General features: G+C 40.9%; 1 protein-coding gene across 2 annotated transcripts in view; it reads left to right on the top strand.

The window, feature by feature from the left end:
* The window catches only part of STARD9 (StAR related lipid transfer domain containing 9), a 100886-nt gene extending 79772 nt beyond the window's left edge, over nucleotides 1–21114 (top strand). For both annotated transcript variants that reach the window (XM_072115644.1, XM_072115645.1), the window contains 12 exons: nucleotides 293–767; nucleotides 2300–9940; nucleotides 10330–10527; nucleotides 12224–12395; nucleotides 12752–12895; nucleotides 14144–14243; nucleotides 14413–14546; nucleotides 14849–14913; nucleotides 14998–15203; nucleotides 17038–17117; nucleotides 17587–17745; nucleotides 17947–21114. In XM_072115644.1, coding sequence (XP_071971745.1) covers nucleotides 293–767; nucleotides 2300–9940; nucleotides 10330–10527; nucleotides 12224–12395; nucleotides 12752–12895; nucleotides 14144–14243; nucleotides 14413–14546; nucleotides 14849–14913; nucleotides 14998–15203; nucleotides 17038–17117; nucleotides 17587–17745; nucleotides 17947–18048 — 9476 coding nt within the window. In that variant the 3' untranslated portion in view covers nucleotides 18049–21114. The remainder of the gene's footprint in view (nucleotides 1–292; nucleotides 768–2299; nucleotides 9941–10329; nucleotides 10528–12223; nucleotides 12396–12751; nucleotides 12896–14143; nucleotides 14244–14412; nucleotides 14547–14848; nucleotides 14914–14997; nucleotides 15204–17037; nucleotides 17118–17586; nucleotides 17746–17946) is intronic.
* Nucleotides 21115–21502: the final 388 nt, after the last annotated feature.

Consider the following 21502-nt stretch of genomic DNA (forward strand, 5'->3'; position numbering starts at 1 on the left):
GTTAAGGGGGCTGCCTTTCAAGGTAGCAAAAGGAGGCATTGTTTTCCATTTAACACCTTGGAAAACATATTTGCATACTTCCCAGAATTCCCTAGTGGAGCATCTATGGCTTTAAGTCTCCACATGCCTTTAAGGTGGCCTTAATTGGCAATCTCTCCATAAGGAGAATACCTACTGTCTGACCCTTATTAGTGGGGAGAGAAGAGTAACCCTCTACTAGACACCTATGGTGGTAATTTGCTTGCGTAGTTTATAACTGATATAAATGACATCCTTGTCTATCGTTTCTCAGATCAGCAGTGGCTTGTAAAGGAGAAGGAGCGTCTCGGTGCTTTGTGTCATCAGAAACGGGAATCATCGTCTCAGACTGAACCAAAGACTTATGTGGAGGTTGAGGTTCAGAACTGTGTACAGACTGACATCCAGCCATCGCTGGAAGAACAAGAAGGGAAGAAATTGGTGCAGCTGGAGCTCCTCCGAAAATGCTCCCTACGTAGAGCGGAGCGAAACATCCGGAGGAAAAGGGTTAAGCTTCAGCTAGAGAGAATTGTCAAGAAACAAAAACTTTTAGAGGCCAAGAAAACTCTCCAGCAGCTGCAGGCAGCGTGTTGGCTCAGTGATGACATAGTGAAACCAACTCTTTCCCATATCCCAAAGGTACAAGAGACGACAGCTCTGCACCGGAGTCGTAGTTCTCCTTCTGGATTCTCATCCTACAGGAGATGCTCATTGCCTTGGACCTTACCGCAACTACCTAATTCATACAGGTAGGTTTTCACCTCTTTTAGTATAAATATTTTTTTTTGTTGGAACATGAACTCCCCCTCCCTCTGCATAGAGCTTTTATGTTATCAAACCCCTTAGTAATCTTCTGAATTTATCAGAAATTTGGAAAAAGAAAACTAGGAGAGCCTAAGTTTTGGAGAGAGATGCACTGACAAAGTTTCCTATACAGGCAGTCCCCTACTTTAGGACACCCGACTTACAGACAACCCATAGTTACAGACAGACCCCTCTGACCTCTGGTGAAGCTTTCTGAATGCTTTACTATAAACCTAGATTACACTGATCAGTTGTAAGGTGTCTGTATTGAAGCTTTATTGATAATCCTTGGTCCCTTTGCAGCAAAAAATGTTTAAACTCCAATTGTCACTGGGGCCAAATTTTTTTTTTCTGGATCTACAATTATAAAATATACAGTTTCGACTTACATACAAATTCAACTTAAGAACAAACCTCCGGACCCTATCTTGTACGTAACCCGGGGACTGCCTGTATTCACTTACAAAATTTTGTCGAAGAGTTAGTGACCATTTAAGTGCACAGTGCAGTGTTTCAGGATCTAGTGCAGAGTTAATCTTTGGAGAGATGGACATTTCCTTGCAGAATTTCAGGTGTAAACTAGGCAGTCTAATGAAGTGACGAATGTGTCACGCAACTTCAGACACTATGATAAAAAATGGTGCATTTAAAGGCTTTGTAGTTCAGCATTATATTAACGCACGTTAAAGTGGATCTCACTTTTCAACAAATTTTGTTAGAATATGTAGATGAGGAGTAACATGCTCGGATTGGCCCACTGATACAAGCTACGATTGCCCCCTAAACTAGATGGGGCTCCAGCCACTGAAAAAGTAAAGCAGGGAGCACAGATAAATTGCTTAGTTCAAGAACTAGTGAGGGTTCCCAAGAGCATAACAGTCCAGGGTGATGGCTAGGAAGCATTCTACTAGTGACCATCCAAAGTCTCAGTGAGTTTCTATCTTATTGCTAGCAAGATGGAATTCACAGAATGAAAAGCAGACTAGGAGGGAAGGAGAAAAGATAAGAGCCAAAGGAAGTGGATAATGGGGCACTTTGCTCTGAAAAGATCGTTTACCCTGTTTTCTTCTATGCACCTGTTTTAATGATTTATGAAAAGCGTTGAAAATTCTTGAGACGGGATAGACTCAAGAATTATATTTATCAATGATCCACAGGATCGGGAATAAGGGTCTAATTAGTTTGACTCCAACCCTTGAGTCACCACTGATCATGAAAATGGGGCAGAATGTCCACTGGAATCATTTCATATAGATGTATCCATCTATCTCTTCGTGAGATGTTAGGGTCCCAGTGCTCAGGCAGCCATAGATCAAACACTTGAACCTTATCTTATATCAAAGGGAAAAGTTTTATTTTGGCACAGTCCTTTTAAGAATTTACAGGCAGCAAATAAACTGATTTTCGTTCTGTAAGCATTTCTGTTATTATTGCCCACATTATAATCAGTAACGACAACCTGTGTTATATTTTTCAGTGCTGTTCTGAAAAGAAAATGTAAGTCTGAACTGGCTCAGACCACCAAGACTGATGACGTTAGAAATCCTTTACGAAGTGTATCCATAGATTGTCTTCTTAATTCTTCTGCTATCCCGGGTAGCAATGGAGAGCCGGACATTAATCCTCCCAATATAAATACCAAATATTTGCAATTTTTTGACGAAGAAAGAATTAACTTGCACATAAAACAAGGCGCTGCTGTTGCCACTCTTTCATCAATTGATTTACAAATGAGCAAAAAGCGTCTCAAAATGGATAAACCTAAAGTTGGGTCCAAGGGGTCTTCCAATAATGTCACAGCTGAACAACCAAAGAGAAGAAACCTAAGGGCAACAGTGTCTACAGCAGCCAAGGACTCAAAATTAAAGACATTGAAAAGCCCTTCTCCTATGACTGCTAGTGGCCTTAAAAAGTATACAGTACCAGAAAAGGGAAAAACAAGCCCAAAAAGTGATATAGGAAAGTTACCACCACAAAAATCTGTGAAGCATACACAGATATCACCTGGCCAAGCTAAACCACCTTCTGGAGAATCTATGTTAAAAAGCAAGCCAACCAGATACAACATAGCTCCTGTTAAATCACTTGCACAAAGAAAACCTACTGAGCAATCTAAAAAGGTTTCATCTGTAGGTAACACTTCCAAGGAAAGCAACAGACGAGGAGAAAACCCAACAAATGACAGGGGCAGGATAAGCACAGACAGGCTTGGTAGAGTACTCCCGAAAACCAATAATATCCGGACATTGGGAGGCAATAAGAGGGATGACCATAGTGATTCATCAGATAGCGAAAGTTTCTATTCTGTTGATTCTCTTTCTTCTGCTTATGCCAGCGTTTTAACTGAGCAACTAAAACAGGAGGAATTACAGAGGCAGCGGAGTCATAAAGGCCACAGGGAGTCAGACAGTGATGACAGTCAGATATCTCAAGACTCTCTCGCTGAAAAAGACAAGAGAAAAGAGAGACCCAATAAAAGAAGATTTAACAAATACAAGACTATCGGGGCAACATCCACCAACGCAGCATTTCGTGGAGACCACAATTCTTTCCCTTTGGTTACAACTGGATCAGTCACTGCTGGATTGACCAAAAGTTTCTCTCTAGATAGCTTGGCTGATGCAGATGATGTACTTGAGGTGGATTCAGCTGAAGAACTTCCAGCTGAGATCTTCTGGAAGCTTCAAAGCCCTAGAAATCTAATCTTAAATGAGGAAGATCAAAATAAGGAAAATTGTGAAGTCGTAAGAGAAGATGGTGACTTGGACTCCAGTAGTTCTTTTTATCTCAAGGTGAATGATGGATCTGTCCCTGACAACTGCAGTGCTACTATACATGGAAAAACAGACTACCACGCTGCTACCCCTTTAGCTGTATGTGATGGGAGGTCTCAAACAATCTCACTTCCTCGTGATATCGCTTGTGGTTCCTCTGAATTATTTAATAAAATAGATACCTTGAGGCCAAATGTGATTATTGTACATGGGAACGCTGCTTCTCCAGACTCTGCTCCAACGTTGGGGCCTAAGGTTGGAGAAGATGTGATAAACCTTATATGTACTAATGAAAATGTCGCTGGGATTGACCCTAAACAATTTGCAAGTCAACTTGATGCTCCACTTTTGAAACCAGAGCAACATACGTGTTCCTACTCAGCCCCTCATATAGAAACACAAAACAGACCAGCAAATAAATCTACCATTACAAAAATGAGTCAAGAAGAAAAATGTCATGACTCTTGTCTACTTGAATGTAGGAATTTAGATAAAAGATACTCTGCTGACAAAGACTCTCCTCCTGTTCTTACTAAATGTGAAAGAAATGAACCACTGTCAGAATGTAAGGACAACTTGGAAAGTCCTTTAGAGACTCCAGTATCCTACATTTTAATGAATGAAATTGAGGAAGATGAGCAGTCCAAGACCAAAGTTGACCCCATAGGCTCAAAAAATGTCACTAACATAGTAGAAAACCTCTGTCCTATAAAGCTCCAGGAGATCCCCATTGTGGATCACATGAAAAAATGTGAAGAAACCCAAGACAATTTACATCCTAACAAGACAAATGAGAATACAAACTTGGCCATGCCAGGGTCCTCCCGTCCTCACGTTGAGAACCTGCATGAGCAACAACAGTCTCCCATTTGTCAAAAAACAATCTTATCCGAGCCTTTATGTTGTGAGTCACATGACAATAACACAAGTATAAGTAATGTAAAGGGAGATGATCAACTTATTTATTGTGATTCTAAGGCCATTCAGTTGAAATCACAAAACCAAAGGTTTCCAGTGGAGCAGGAGATAAATGCTAATAGAGAAGGGAAAACCGAGACTCCAACAAACTTCATACAAGAGACAAAAGATGAATCCGAACAATACTCTGTCCAAACACATGGCACTTGTGAACATGGGGAAATGTTAAGCGCTGGCAATATAAATCATAGTGCAGATGATGGCGGAGTGGACAAAAACATCCTCCTACCAATCCACCACAGATCCCATCTGCAACATAAAGGAGAAATCACAACGTCATCTCCTACATCTCCCACTTCTCAACAGACTAAATTTGACCAAAATATACATTCTGCAAGCCAAGAAGTAAAACTTAACTCTTCTACTCAAAACCCTGCAATACTTGTAGACCCCAGTCCGTTATCACAAGAGGTTTGCCGCAAATCTGAAAAACCAGATGTGGAGGTTAGAGAACCTTTTCCAGACACAAAGCTTAGCTATCATCTGATCAGTGATGATTGTATGGATGTTGTGGCAGAATGCAATAGTCGTATCTCAAATGAAAATACTGAGGGATTATGTTTTGCACTAGAAGTTGATGGCACTTTGGATGAAAATGTTTACATGGCTGATTTTGCAGAAAACTCTTCAAGCATGAAATCTGTACCCAACAGGGCTTCTACTCGAAGCCCAGACAATGTTCTTCACTGCATTCAAGCTAAATCAGAAGATTTTGATAATGCTAAAGACAAAGGTAAGGAGAATTCACAATCAAGTGAAAGGACGTTACCAAAAAATAACTTTTCTAGAAACGATGAGTCTGAAAATTTATTAGCAAATTCTTGTTCCGTATGTCAAAGATCATCCGAGAGTAATGATACCACAAGCTTTGTATTCTGCTCTAAGTGCACCAGAAATAAAAGCCAAATTAATGATGAAAGTTTACCCATTATTCAACCCAAAGAAATACAACTTTCACTTGAAAACGCCCAGATAAAAAGAGGCGACAATGTAAAGGATGAACAGAGCCATTTAGAGGCTTCCAAACAGATCTACGTCTCCAAAATTGATAATCAATCCTGCAGTAGGGATTTGTCCACAGATGACAGTCCACAGTCTTACTTTTCAAAGGATGAAGGTCCATTAACGTCATACAAAACATACCCATCTTGCCTCAATGAACGTTTTCCATTAAAAAATTCAAAATTAACAAAGTTTAAGGATATTAATTGCAATGATGACGTGTCATTTGGAAATGACTTCAGTTACTTAAAGGATTTTCTTTCAGGGAGTGATGATTGGAAGCACTGTAATAGTCCGGAAAATAATAGAGAAGATACATCCATTGGTACAAGGCAACAGGAAGATGACTCTTTCAATCACTATTTGGTAGAAGGTAGGAATGGTCCATATCAACCCCTTCCATATTATGAGGCCAATATGCAGAATAAACATTTTATTAAAATAAAGCATCAGAATGAAAATATGGATGAAACTATGTTTTCAGACAATTCAAAAGAAAGGTTGGCCTCTAAGCAGACTGACTTGAATACTACTTTTCCAAGCACGACAGAAAAAGATGCCACAGGTATAGATAACGTTTTAAAGGTTGATAGCTTGCAGTGTTCCACAAGTCATAAAGGTACAGAGGAAGAAAGGACAGACTATAAACCCCAAACTGGAGCCCCAGAACAAAGTACTTTATATAAGACAAGAGGTTGTGGCCCAGAAGCTGATTTACCACATGCAATCGCAAAACCTCGAGTCGGCACAGAACTGAACCACACTACTTGTACTAAAAGTAACATTAGTAAGTATAGCCTCTTACAGGGTAAATATGGGAGCACAGAGGAACAACTTCACAATGATGACAGAACACGAGAAGACATTTCACTTCAGCTAAACACACATAAGTGTGCAAATCTATCGGAAAAGAATCGAGATGAATGTGGTACAGTAATAGAAGATGCCTGCATACTACAATATAAGTCTGGTCCTCGTACAACTCAAGAAGATTACACCACTTTACAGTCCATAGATGCACGTGCATTATCAAATACTACATCAAGCAATTTGCCAAAGTGCAACACGAAGTGTGACGCAGGGCAGGATGCACCCTCTGACTTCCTTAACGAAAAGAATGAAGAATGTACAACTACAAATAACTATGCAGATTCAGAAATGCTGGCTTTATTCAGAGATAAAATATGTTCTGGGCATGGCATAGAAGACCACATGTATCAGCCAGCAACTCCACATATTATGTCTGCTGATGGATTTAGTGGGGAACCTACCACAGACATGACAGCTGGTTCATTCAGTCGTATCCAATACACAAAGACCTGCAACGTATCATGTGAATTGAAAGGCTTATGTGACCACAATATACCAGTACATGACCAAATCAACAAAGTAAACGGCAGTGTGACTTGTGCTGTAGACCAAAGCGGCTCCCCCGTACGAGACAATGATCAACCTAAGGAAAAGTGTCTGACTACAAGAGTCTGTGGAGAATATTCTCCAGATCTTAGCGAATCTACTGACGTTTCTTCCAGTGACACAGATACATCCAGATATTTGGTTTTAAGGAAAGTCCCATCTACTAAATTGCAGAATAACATTATAGAAGTGTTAACTGAAGATGAATCACAATCACCAATGAATAAAGAGACGCCTTATTCCAGTGAAGAAATGTCACCGTGTACAGAGAGTATTGAAACGTCATCCCCTGAACATCCCAATAATATGGATTCATCCGAGTCTCATATGAATGCCATTGACCTGTCCACAGTATTGGTGACTCCCTCCAGGGTTAATGGACATTTAATGGCTGAAGATGTCAATCCTAATATAATATCAGAGGTAGATGCACAACAAAATGTGGCTGATCATTCTATTCAAACCGTTCAGTATTCGCCTCCTACCATAGTCAGCAATGTTTTAATGGAAGGTGGAGGTAACAAATCTTATTTAACAAAGAAGCCACAGGATGGACACCTCAGGAATTTTATTGCCAATCCTTTACACCAAGCAGAGCAGTCAGTAGATGTGGTAGACAATACTGAAGGTCTTCACTTCTCCTCCAGTGACATCAATCCCTTTGTTCATTCCTGGCAGCAGGAAGAGAATCCCAAACCTTCGTGGAGGAACTGCACATTCAATAGTGCCAGCGATGTATCCCGTGCCAAGTGCAGGGAACAGGCTGCTAAACTCATACGCTGCTCCAGTGTCGATGAAGGACTTAATAGTCACAATTCTCCCTTTTACTCTCATCTTAGTTCCTATGCAAAGCCAGTATCCAGCACCATAAGCAGTCTCGGAAGGAACGATTCGAGGCCAGATATTACTTCACTGGACGATTCTCAGGAACTTTCTGATGAGTCTGCCGTCATGTGCACGGGGAATCGGCCAGAGTTTACAGAATTGTCAGTATTACAGACAAAATTAGAAGACTACTCGCAGCTGGATGAAATAATATTTCTGTACACGTCGGAGTCAGAGAGTTACACTGAACCTGCAAAACGAGTATCTGTGGAACAAGGCACACACAAGCATAAGCATCGGAAGACCTCTAAGCACCAGAGAAGCCACACCGATGTGTCATCTTCAAGGCAGATGAGGAGTAGAAATGCTTACCAGAGGCCAGCATCTTGGTCAAGTGTGCAGAGTATGTCCCTACATTTATCACAGCTCCTTCAAGAGACTTCAGAATTACTGGGAAATCTCTCCAAGCATAATCCTGAAAATGTAAGTACAGATACCTTCAAGATACAAAGAGATTCCGAAGAGCAGATTCTAAAGAGGTCAGTAAGAGACTCATCCACTCAGACTGCCGTGGACAAAGGTATTCAGACAGATTCGCAGATGGTGAACAATGGACAACAGCATGGGTGGGAGCCCAGTCATTACCTAAACTCCTCAGGGATAAATGTCATAGTTAAAGTTCTAGGAACAGATTCCTTGTCTCACATTCCTCAAAACACTGGTGTAACAGAACAAAGTAACAGCAAAGTGACTAAAACTCGGACACAAAGTCTACCAAACCTGAACGAGATTGAGCCTTGCAAACAATCGGAGCATGTGTCGTTTCATTCACCACAAGTCCACGCATCCACTCCATTCCTAACCGGCTTGCAGGACTTGCCATCAACAGCTATCCCATGTTCTTCCTCAAAAAGTTCTTCTATTTCCACAAATGTGAATAAATGTGCAGATGATACAGTAGTAAACAGTCCATCTTCTAGTGTGGTGAACTCCACAGGATACCACATCAGTTATCATGAGAAAACATCCATGGTGGATAGAGCTTCTTCACCGATTCTTACTGTGAAAGCAAGTAAAAAATTTCACCACAAACTTGTACCAGAAAGTCATTTAAACAATCAGAACTTCGTTAAAATTCTGCGTAACAGAAAGAGAAAAGAGCGTGAGCTCCGTGATCTACAAGTGAACAGTTCGCAAACCGAAACAGACAGTGAATCTAATGCAGGCAATGAGTATAAAGCAACACGGAGCAGCTCATTGAAGGAAAGCACCCGAAAAAGAGTTTCCACCGCCAAAGTGCAGAGATTTGTGAGTGAGGGTTGCATTTTACCTGGTACATGCTCGTCCTTTACCAACCATTCCAGTAGCAATTCAGAGATTACGGGTAGTGGAAGAAGATGTAGTGGTGGGAATTATTTCACGTCCACGGATTTGGGGAAGGCTCCTCAACCTTGGGAGCACTTGCAGTCGCTTCAAAATCTTTCTCTAATCCCACAACCCGTAACATATCAAAATGAGCAAATGCCAAGTCAAAGTGTAAAAGAATTACCTAGTGATAAGAATGATGTTGGCAGCTTTACTGTAACGTCAAGTAACTTGTACATGAAAAATAGAAGCTATCCCTACTCTCCTTCACAGGTGAGTGGCATTGGCTTGCACCTACAAGAAGATGGATTATCAGTAGTAGAAAGTGAATGTAATACGGATATTCTACTTGGTCAGGATCCGACCTTCAGAGCCAGTCAGATACATCACAGTTATGCTCTGCACGATCTTCCGATGCACAATAAGTTCAGCAATTGGTCTGGGGTGCAGGGAAGTTCAACCAGAAGTGGGATGGTGAGCAGCAGTCCAAATCTGAATGTGAGAAGTCCTGCTAGGAATGAAACATCTCAGGAAGCGCTTGAGAGCAGATCCCAGGAGATTGAGAGATTACAAAGAGAACGGGCAGAGGTTTTGTCTGCCATTCACTTGGAGATGAATCCGCTGCCTCTTACTGTCCAACTTGCAGAAGCCAAACTGAGTTATGGCATTGGAGAAACTGATGCACTTCTAAGAGTCTTACAGACTGGAAAGATGGATCCCCAAGACACAGGAACCATAAAGAAACAGTTGTATGAAAGGTAAGGCTAAAGATTCAACCAGTGTAACTTTGTTCGCTAATTTATCCAAGTGATCTTTTATGTAAAAGTAGTATATAAAAGTATATAAGTAAATGTTGCTTAATACTAACGCATAGTTTTATGCCTAAACACTTCCATAGAAACCCATCGATTTCGGCAGCTGGTTAGTATGTTATATACTAATAACCTTATAAACAACTTATATATAGGTTACAATTAGAAAAGAGCGGACTTGCCATTCTCATTTGAACAGCCAATGCAGAAAATTGACGAAACATCTAGCCATGGGGGCAGGGGGAGTTGCAATATGTCTGAGATATGCAGCCGAACATAAACATGGTCATGTCTAGTTACAATTACTTGTTCTTATTTTCCTTCTTTTACGTCAGGCACATGAAAGTTATTGAAAACTTGCGCAAAGAAAGAGAGGAAAGGCTTCATATTTTTAGAAGAAGTCGCAGTCTCAGCCCCCAGAAACAGCTGAGTGCATCACAGACATCGCTGACATCCTTGAAGGAGTCCGATCTGCCCAGCCGCCGGAGAGAGTATCTGCAGCAGCTCAGGAGGGATGTGGTGGATCACACCAGGTAAGAGGACATTTGTTTTTTCTTTATAAATGATTGTATCATGAGTAAAGACTGATACCTTACTCTACTCAATCCACAAGATTGTGACTCACTTCAGCCGCATATATTCCATCTCCATAGGAGTCGTGGCGGCTAAACCGTAGTACTGGAAGGCGCTCGTCGCACCGTGCATAATAGTAGTCAATGGGGGCTGTGCGTTAGCCACATTGGGGCAGATTTACTTACCCGGTCCTGTCGCGATCCTGCGGTGCGTTGTCCAACGAGGATTCGGGTCTGCCGCGGTTCACTAAGATCGTGCATCCAATTTCCTGCATGTGTCGTTGCTGCGCCATAGTCTGCCGGAGTTCACCTTGTTCTTCCTTCGACGCCGATGCGCCACAATCTGATCACATGCGCCAAAAAACCCTGGGCAATTCAGTGCAAAACGGAAATATTTGGGAAACCCGACGAAAGTTCAGCGTTCGGACCCTTCGTAAATGAGCCCCAATGTGTGCAGCTAGCTCACGGCCACCATGTACGTTCATATGCTTAAGGCCTTAGATAATCTGACAACATGCACAGCTACACAATGTATAAAATTTAATATTAAAAACCGTTATGCACCTAGACTACAGTAACTATAACACTTACATACACACTTAATGGGACCAAACTTTGAACTGCAGAACAAAAGATTAGACCAGAGCTTGGTCAACTACAAAGTAAGGTCCAAACAGTCCAAACGTCAGTGCTATATGCATCATTAGGATACAGATAGGGGTGAGTGCACTGGTAATTACAGACTGTCCACTCCTGCATATACAGTATAGGCAGATACTACCACTCCTATCCTCATCAGATGGACACAGCACAGTACCCAGCCTCCTACCCTGCATATACAGTATAGCCGCAACATTATTATTTATTTAAAGGGCACTCTAAATTTCATGGGGCTACAGGGTCAAACTAGGGTTTACTTACATTCAAGATAAGAACCATTATGTACAACTGATACAAAACTACATTAAAGTGGCACAAGTGGAAGGAGGACCCTTCCCTTGGGGGGGCTCACAATCCATATTGGAGGGTCGATATGTAAATACTAGGTGAGGAATCCTACTCCTATCCTGTATTGCTGGTTACTGCACATACTTCTCCTCCTCCCCTGCATATAAAGGCACAGCACAATGCTCCTATTCTGTAAATATGAGCACAGCACAGTTCTATTATTCTTGTACTATATGTATACTTTTTTTTGCAACTTTATCAAATATTAAAGGGGTTTTCCCATTTTGGCATATTATTGTTATTGATTTTATGATAAAATGTTACAATTTTCCAACATACTTTCTGTAATAATTCCTCACAGATTGCAAGATCTCTGCTTGCTGTCGTTCTATAGAAAGATTCTATGTTTACTGTCCGTGGATAGAAATCTGACCATGGTCACACAGGTGCACGGCTCGTTATATCAGAGTGTAATTAGGGCTGTGTGCTATAAGGAACCATGCGCCTGTCTGACCATGGGCTGATTTCTGTCCACTAGTAGTAAACATAGAAGCTTCTATAGACTGAGAGCAAGCAGAGATCTAGACAACTGTAAGGAATTGATACAGAAAGTATATTGGAAACTTGTATAACTATTTATCATAAAAAGGATTTCATACATTTTCTGTAATGGGAATATCCCTATAACTCCATACTGTTTGCTTTTTAGGATTCAGGTACCAAAGAGTAGATCACAGTGTCCTTCTGAAATTGAAGTAATGCTGAAAGACTACCAGAAGGCTCGGGAAGAAGCCAAAACCGAAATTGCTAAAGCAAGGGATAAGTTACGAGAAAGAGCTGAGCTGGAGAGGAGACGGCTACAGCAGGGTAGTCTTAGTAAGGTAAGTGTAATAAAACAACTAATGCACATTTTAAGTAGTGTACTCGTTGTCATGTGATTCTGTTTTGCATCAAATGTCTGCAAACAGAAAACGCACAACAAAGAAGTAGAGTTGTTTTACAATTCTTGACTCGCCTTTGGTATCAGGTCATGGAGAATGTGTTCAGTGCTCTGCAAAGGAGGCAATGAGGCCCCTTCAATTTCAGGATCTTATAGTGGGACACGCACTGCTAAGAACAATGCAATATCCCAGTGATATTACCGTATATTACCGTATGTTTTCTATATATGTAGAAGGTGCAAAGTTTTCTTGAACATTGTAATTGTCCACTTATCTATATTGCTTACACTTTGTAGGACGATACCAAAATGACGACACTTGTGAGCACCAGCACTTTATTTAGCAATTCCAGTCTCAGTCTGTCTTCCGGACCCACATCCGGGTATAACAGTGGGATGACTGCAACGATTGGTCAGAGCAGCAAAATCGGCAGCCAAGAGGTGAGGATCTGCTGCACTGTATTTGTGTATGGATCAGTAAGGAAACAAAAGAGAAAGGTTCTTATTCATTAAACTGCCCAATTTATTTTGGGGAGTAGCATATTGGTGTATGTTATTGCTGGTTATTAGTTTGTTGAGCAATTTTCTCAGATAAAAAAATAATGAATTATCAAATTAACATATTTTTTTAACTATAAGACACATCCCAGATTTAGTCATAAAAAATTAAAAATATATTTGACACCAATTAAAAATTCCCTAGTCGTCACATTCATTTCAGCAACATACATACACTCACACACACATAGCTCTGTTTCAATCATTCATACTCACAGCTCTGGTACACTCATTCACATACAGCCCTGATACATTCATTCACCCACACACATCTCTACTACATTCATTCACTCACACCCAAGCACAGCTCTGCTTTATTCTCTTACATACACACAGCTATGCTACATTGACTTACACACATTGTTCTTCTATATAACCAGTTTCAGTAGCAGTATACAGAAAACTTCTTCTCCCATCCCCTAGCTCTGCTCCAACATGACTATGACTGACAACATAAAATGGGTTAAGGACCTTAGGCTACATTCACACTGCCGTTGCCCGCCCGTACCGTACCGGGCAACGGCAGTGCACGGGGAGAGGAGGAGGAGGTGAGCGCAGCTCACCCCCGCCCCTCTCCATAGGGATGTATGGCGCACGGCGCCGTATTACGGGTAAAGATAGGACAGGTCCTATCTTTTTCCCGGGTACGGAGCGGTACGGTGCCGCACAGCGCCCATTGCTGTCTATGGAGGACGTATATCGGCCGTATATACGTCCTCCATACGGTCGTGTGAATGTAGCCTAACAGTGACAGATCACATGCTTCTTGCATCCCTTTAAGGTCCTTCACCCTTCATGCTGGTGGTAATAGTCATGTTTGGAGATGAGGGGGCAGAACGCTTTGTCAGAGCAGTGCTGGATCCTTCTGACTTTGGACTTTAAGATGCAGGAACTTTTTCTCCCTTAAAAAAAGTGCATCTTTTAGTTTGAAAAACACTAAAACTATAATCTGCGGTGTAATCGCTTTTAGAGGTGAAAAATTTTATTTACTATAGGCTAAACTTATCAGATCCAATTTTATTGGGGGTAATTTATTCAATGGGAAAACACCAATGACATTTGGTTGTGGAAGGAAACAAACACATTTATATTAATACAAGAAAGATTTAAAAGAATACATTTCATTAATAGATATTGCCAAGAAGCTTGGATCCAGCTGTGGGAACTGGAAGAGGTCGCTCTGGGGTTAGGAACTGTGACCTGTTTACCCCTACTGATATTTTGGTGCCTGGTAAGTATATTAACGCTTAATTTGTGGGGGAATTACCGTATATCATATTTGATGGACTAAGATGCACATTAACATATTAGGATTGAAAATTAAGATTAGGATTCAAAATTAAATTTAAAATTTGTCATATATTGTGTAAATGACTACATATATCTTATTTTGTGTGCAGATCCTCATATAACAAGCTACACCTTAAAGATGGAAGATGTACTTGGAAAATCTCCACAGCGGGATCCACTACTCCAGTCTCCTGCTTCCTACCAGGATCTGGCCACTCAGGTCCAGGCCAGTGCAATGGCAGAGGTGAGCTGTATGTATAGTGCACTCATTGTCCAAGGACTGGAGCGTTACATATAATATTTCTGCTATATGAGAATTGCAGGCAGCATTGCTTACATGTATAATCTCTACAGGTAAGTACTAATAGGGTTGGCGGTGACTGGAATATGATTTGGAAGTACAGGAGTGACACCACTAATGACACTTTCTAAATGGGTTTCAGTCTATATTAAATATATTAAACCTTTTATATTGTAAACAGAACTTTGTGCTGATATTTCCTTTTATCTCAACTACTTGTTGTATCTACCATTTATTTATTTTAGGTAATGACTGCTTGTTCCTATGATATAAAGATGCTTTATAGTCGCCAGGCGGCAGCAGGATGGATGTAAGCTCAGAACTTTATTACATTGGGTTATTGCACCATGTGTTGTAGTCGTCCTCTGCTCATCCCATCTTTTATCCATTCTAGATACCAGAGCACAGAGAAGGATGTCCTAGTCTACTATAAGGCCTTTGCATCACCGACTAAGCATGGATTTCTAGGAGCCGGAGTCATTAAGAGGCCACTCCATGATGTCTGGTGTGTGGTGAAGGACATTGACACAAGGCGTTTGTATGACCAGTCCATCCTGACAGCCCATGTACATGAGAGAGTGGGCAGCAATGTGCAGCTAGGTGAGGAAGTGTCCTGCTCTACTATCTCACCAGTCATCAGAAAATACTCCAAGATCTATCACCTTTCCATCGTTCAGTAGATGCCGCTCCAATAATTCTGGCACAGTTGAAATATTTTCTCTCTCTCTTCATTCATGAGTAATCAGTGTCATTTGTTATGGTACCCAGGGCCAATTCTATCCCTTTTGCTACCTGAGGCGAAAAATTAATTGACCCCCAGCCCACCCCGATCCACTGATATATTCCACTATATTCCATTTCCAGGGCCTTATGATAGTATTAACATAAGATTAACCCCTTAAGGACCAGGCCCTTTTTCGTTTTTGCGTTTTTATTTTTCACTCCCCACCTTCAAAAATCTATAACTTTTTTTATTTTTCCATGTACAGAGCTGTGTGATGGCTTATTTTCTGCGTAACAAATTGCACTACGTAGTGATGGTATTAAATATTCCATGCCGTGTACTGGGAAGCGGGAAAAAAATTCTAAATGCAGTGAAAATGATGAAAAAACACATTTGCGCCATTTCTTGTGGGCTTGGTTTTTACAGCTTTCACTGTGCACCCCAAATGACATGTCTATTTCATTCATTGGGTCAATACGATCACGGGGATACCAAATTTGTATAGGTTTTATAATGTTTTCATACATTTACAAAAATTAAAACCTCCTGTACAGAAAAAAAATTCTTCATTTTGCCGTGTTCTTGCGCTAATAACTTTTTCATACTTTAGTGTATGGAGCTGTGGGTGGTGTCATTTTTTGCGACTTCTGATGACGTTTTCAATGCTTCTATTTTTAGGACTGTTCGACATTTTGATCACTTTTTATAGAATTTTTTCTATTTTTCAAAATGGCAAAAAAATGCCATTTGCGACTTCGGGCGCTATTTTCCGCTACGCGGTTTAACGCAGTGAAAAACGGTTATTATATTTTGATAGATCGGGCATTTTCGGACACGGCGATACCTATTGTGTTTATGATTTTTACTGTTTATTTATATTTATATCAGTTCTAGGGAAAGGGGGGTGATTTGAATTTTTATGTTTTTTTAATATAATTTTTTTTTTTTTACTTTTTTTTATTTATTTTTTTTACTATTTTACAGACTCCCTAGGGTACTTTAACCCTAGGTTGTCTGATTGATCCTACCATATACTGCCATACTACAGTATGGCAGTATATGGGGATTTTGCATACCATCTATTATAATGTGCAGATCGCACATTATAATAGATAGCCTCGATCATGACAGTCTGGGATCTTTGTGTGATCCCAGGCTGTCATGGCAACGGATCGCCGCTCCCCGGTGACGTCACGGGGAGTGACGATCGGAGCCAAGATGGCGGCGCCCATGCGCCGCCGGCTCTTTAATGCCGCCGGCAGCTTTGCCGGCGGCAATCAAAGGGTTAACACCCGCGATCGGTGCAAGCACCGATCGCGGGTGTTAGCGACGGGCGTTTGCTTCATTATGAAGCAAATGCCCGGTGAGTATGAAGAGGGCTCAGCCTGTGAGCCCTCTTCATACTCCCCCATGCGCAGTAAGACGTAAGGGTACGTCTTATTGCGCTATGGGGTTAAGGACCTGGTAGGGTGATTGCTCATTGACGGTTATAGATCACATGACCCTCCATCTGCGGCCATTTTATGGACAGGAATCTCTGGCTGATGAGGTAGGAGACAGGAGGCTTCACTTTACATATCAAGAAAGCGGAACAGAACTATTAATAGATGTATAATGGTAAATTTCCTAATATTCTGCCCCCCACACACACACACACACAAAAACTTTTTAAGGTTCTACCAATTTTAAACTATGTTTTCTCTCCCTTAGTTCATGTAATGACTGACACGTCACTTTGCTACCTAAAACAACCCAGGGACTTCTGCTGTATGGCTGTAGAATATAAGCAGGTGAGTAGAACCTACTGATGATGATGATGATAATAATAATATATTTAACACCGTCAAATTCTGCAGAGCTTTACAAATCTTAGGGGACAAATACAAATATAGCTCTGTGCAGCGCTGCGGAATCTGTTGGCGCTATATGAGTAATTATTATTACTAATGCATTAGTCCTATGGAATAATATGAGGGAGGGCCCTGATGGTAAGAGCTTACAGTCTGTGACAACCACCAATATACAGGTCATTAGATTTTGTCCTCAACATTTAGCACCGGATTCTGCTCTTAGTTTATATCACCCATGTCAGGGACTGTACTTTACTACATTAGGGAAAGGATGTTAGTAGAGCCACATCTGCTCCCTGCCGATGCTGCAGAATGTAGAGGACATTCGCTCTATTCATACAATGCTCATAGTTAGATGTTACAGACATCACTTATTCTATTGTGTATAACGTGTGTTTCCTGCTCCTAGGAGAAGTGTTACAGCTTGTGCTTCCAATCTGTGTACAATGAGTCTATGCCACGTCCTAATAAAGACACTGTACGAGGAGAGCTCCTTCCCAGCGCATGGATTCTACAGCCGGATACCATCAATGGGGAAGCAGTCACAAGAGTCATATACATGATACAGGTAGGAATGGCTGCCAGCGCTGTATAGGGCTAAAGGAGGGAGAACAAGCTCTAGGACAAGTATTAGAATAGGACATTGATATCACATGTGACTCCAAACACTCCACTTCTTAAGAAACCAGCAGACCCTAGATGCAAATGGAAGCAGCAAGGACTACATATGACGCTATCACTTATACTGGGATCTTCTTTTCCTTTCCAGGTTGATCTCGGAGCGCCAGCTATCCCTTCCAGGCTTCTCAGCGTGATCAGTAAGCGTCAGCCTCTGGTCATTGCAAACTTAGCCAGTTACCTGTGTAGGTAATCCGGAGGAGGAGGTTACAGCTACCAGGATTGTACGTGTATTGCTATATTACTGTGTCACAATATATTATGTAGCATCAGAAGGTTGTGAGTCAGACCTGCATATATATCATATTATAAGATAATATAGATTCATCCTATGGCACAAGGCACCACTACTAAGGATCATTCCCGCTATTTCTTTCAGTATGGTATTGGGTATTTATTGTGTGACTTGAAGCTTTGGGATCAGCTAAACAATGCAGCTTTCCTGCAGCCTGGATACAAGTTTATTTGCTGGCTCTGGCTTTTGAGGTGGTGTTTTTGCCATAATTTTCTTTTGCGAAAACACAGAAAATTTTTACTGTACTGGCACAAACCAGGCATCTTATAAGAAGCCACACGACATTGAAGAGGACGGATTGTTATATGGTGATTCTCTGCTTTTAACTAGCAGAAGAAAACTTGTAATCTATGAAGGATATTGTATCATCACAGTGTGATACAGTGAACCTAATAAGCACCGCTAGGAGCATTTCCACTATATACCAGCTGCATTGGCTACTGTAGGGGGAGAACCCCTGGTCATGGGGGATTATAGACAGATTATAGATCATAAACACTTTACATCGTAGAAGAACCAATGTATCTAATTTGAGGACTTTGATATGTAAAGCTGCACTGTGAACAAAGGTACATTTCTATATTTCCAATAAGACTAAAGATACTGTAAGCAGCAATTACAGATGTATATCTGTCAAACACTAGTACATGCACAGAAATATGACCATTTAAGATAAAATGGTACTAGTGAATACTTCCAGCTTTACAGCACTGCATGTGTAGTAGTGACCCAGAGCATCAGGCACCCTACACTTCTGGTCTGCTTTGTATGGCAGGAGTAGGCACATGTGTAGGTCCAGCAATGGCTGGGGTGATACATGGGAGGATTGCTTGCTTTACATGTGCTAATATGTAAGGAGAGATTGAACATGCACTGAATGTTCTATGCACATTCCGCCCATTGTATGACTATCTACCACCCAGCAGGTGATATGTATCATAGAACCACTGCACTTACCTGTGGAAGGCCAAGGATTGACTTGAATGTATTATTTATGTAGGCACAGGCGGTGAGAGGCTCAAGTACTGTTCCACACATTCATTTTCTATGCATTAATATAGAGCAGGATTTCACATGTAAGATAACATTACAGTAATACAATGCGAATTATTATATGTGATGTGCAAGAACAGATTGGACTATAGTTTTTACTACATGAGGCCCAATGTTAATTGTAAACGAAAAATACTGTGATGAAGATGTAGGTAAGTTGTACTCATATAACGGTAGGCAGCCCAGGCCTTTTTGACAACTGAAAAGCACCATCTGTAGTGCACGGACAACTAGACAGGACATTAATCTACCTTGAGGGATTTCTCCTATAGGGACAGCCGTAATATATACGTTGATGGAAAGAAGTCTACTTACTGAAACAGAGTTCAATTCCATTAAAAGGCATTTTCCCAGTGATCTTATGGATATGGAATAAGTGTTTGCAGGAAAAAAACCTCCTTTTGGACGATGGTAATGCAGTCACATTTTATTCATGGTAGACTCTTTTTTGGCCCGGGATGTACAAGTCTCTGCCTGTAATAGACAGGGGTTTGGGCTTGTTAGATTGTGTATAATAGCAGCAGTGGTCAGTGCTGTAAGATGCTGCTATCTGTGCACTAGGAGACCCATATGGGATTATAGGAGCCTAGGAACACAGAAATGATCGGCCGCACAGTCTTATCCTGTGTGCACGCTCCTGCACTATAATCATTTCTCTGTGTAAATTTTGTCAATGACTTTTAGGTCTATGCAAGTACAGACGTGACAAAGAGACCTGCATGTTTATTGTTGGGACACAGCGAGAAGGCCGGGTAATGTAGCATCCTGTTACATGCCTATTACTTACATACTATTATGTAATGTAGTTTCCCATAACTTAGAATCAAGCCTTCCAGTTGTTCGGAACTACTACTCCTAGCATGTCCTGGTATAGAGTAACATTGTACAAGATGACGGTGTTAATAAATGTAAAGCGACTTGCTGCAGATGTGGACGCTCCTGTGAGAACAGTGAAGGATACAATTTTCTGTACAGTGAAAATAGTTTATTTTTATATAAATGTATACAGTTTTATATGTTTACAATCTAAGTTATTTATATTTACATATTTGCTTGCAATGAATGAACATTTGTATTCGATTCCTGTATCAGAATGATGTAAAAAATACAAAACATTTGCAATACATCAGTCTCCTCCTGATCTTTATATCATGGTACCTGTATGGAAAGCTTAAGTCCGACATCCAAAATCTCTGATCCAGCAGAGAATATTCTTAAAGGCACTGTCCACGATCCAACAATATGGTGGCTTTTTTTTTACTAAAGCAGCCCCACAGCTGTCCACTGGTTGCATCTGCAAGTGATGGTCAGACAGTTGCCAAAGGGAGGCAGTATTTGTACAACATGGGGGACACTTGTAGAGAAGACATGTGGATAGAGTATTCACTAAATCCAGGCACAAATAAGAGAATTCTGTAAATCCTATCCTGCCAGGGAAATCACATGCAAATATCCATTTATTACCAGGGTGAACCTGTAATAACCACGGTAATTGTAGTAATATCCAAGCAATTTACCAGCACAAGGTTTACTATGTGCATACACCTTCAATGGATGACATCTAGAATTTTTTTTGGCACAACTGGATAACTAGAGAAACACAGTTACCAGTTTCTTATGATACAATTGTGTGCTGAAAAGGGCCACAAACTAGGGAATCTTTGTGGAACATGTTAGAGCCGGGCGGTCGCGCTGCAATATGGGCAGGAATAGGACCAGCTCTATCATTTGTGGCACGGCCACCTGGCTCGATCATAGTGCGGCCTCACTGGACTGTGAATGTGCATAATTAGCAGTCAGTGGTGGATGTAAGCGAGCCTCCATTCATGTGCATGAGGCATAGAACCTACATTGGCTGATATCACATTGGGGTGAAATGATAAAAATGAACCTGTGTTCTTAAGGACAAAATCCTGCAAAACGTATAAGCCATTCCAAACATTTACAGCCCCTGCACTTCTTATACAGGACACTACCTGTACTTTCCATCTGAAGCAATAACACCGTATGTTAAAAGCTGTACAAAAAATTACTATACTTTGACATCCATCATCATAAATAGAAATATGACCTGCACACATGTAACATAAGCAGGTATTGATGATAGAGGTAAACTTTGAGCAGAACTTGGTGAGGAGGGTTTTCATCATTCACCTACCATCAAACTCCATCATGATAAACCAGGAGCACTAACTCATACATCCAGGCTCTGTGACTGGTAATCTTCTTAGAATTGTTATCCATGACCTCCTTCCTTCTAAAAATCAATATTTATTTCAATAAATTATGCTAATGAGCC

This window comes from Engystomops pustulosus, chromosome 7, assembly GCF_040894005.1.
Source record: "Engystomops pustulosus chromosome 7, aEngPut4.maternal, whole genome shotgun sequence".
NCBI classification, from domain to species: Eukaryota; Metazoa; Chordata; class Amphibia; order Anura; family Leptodactylidae; genus Engystomops; species Engystomops pustulosus.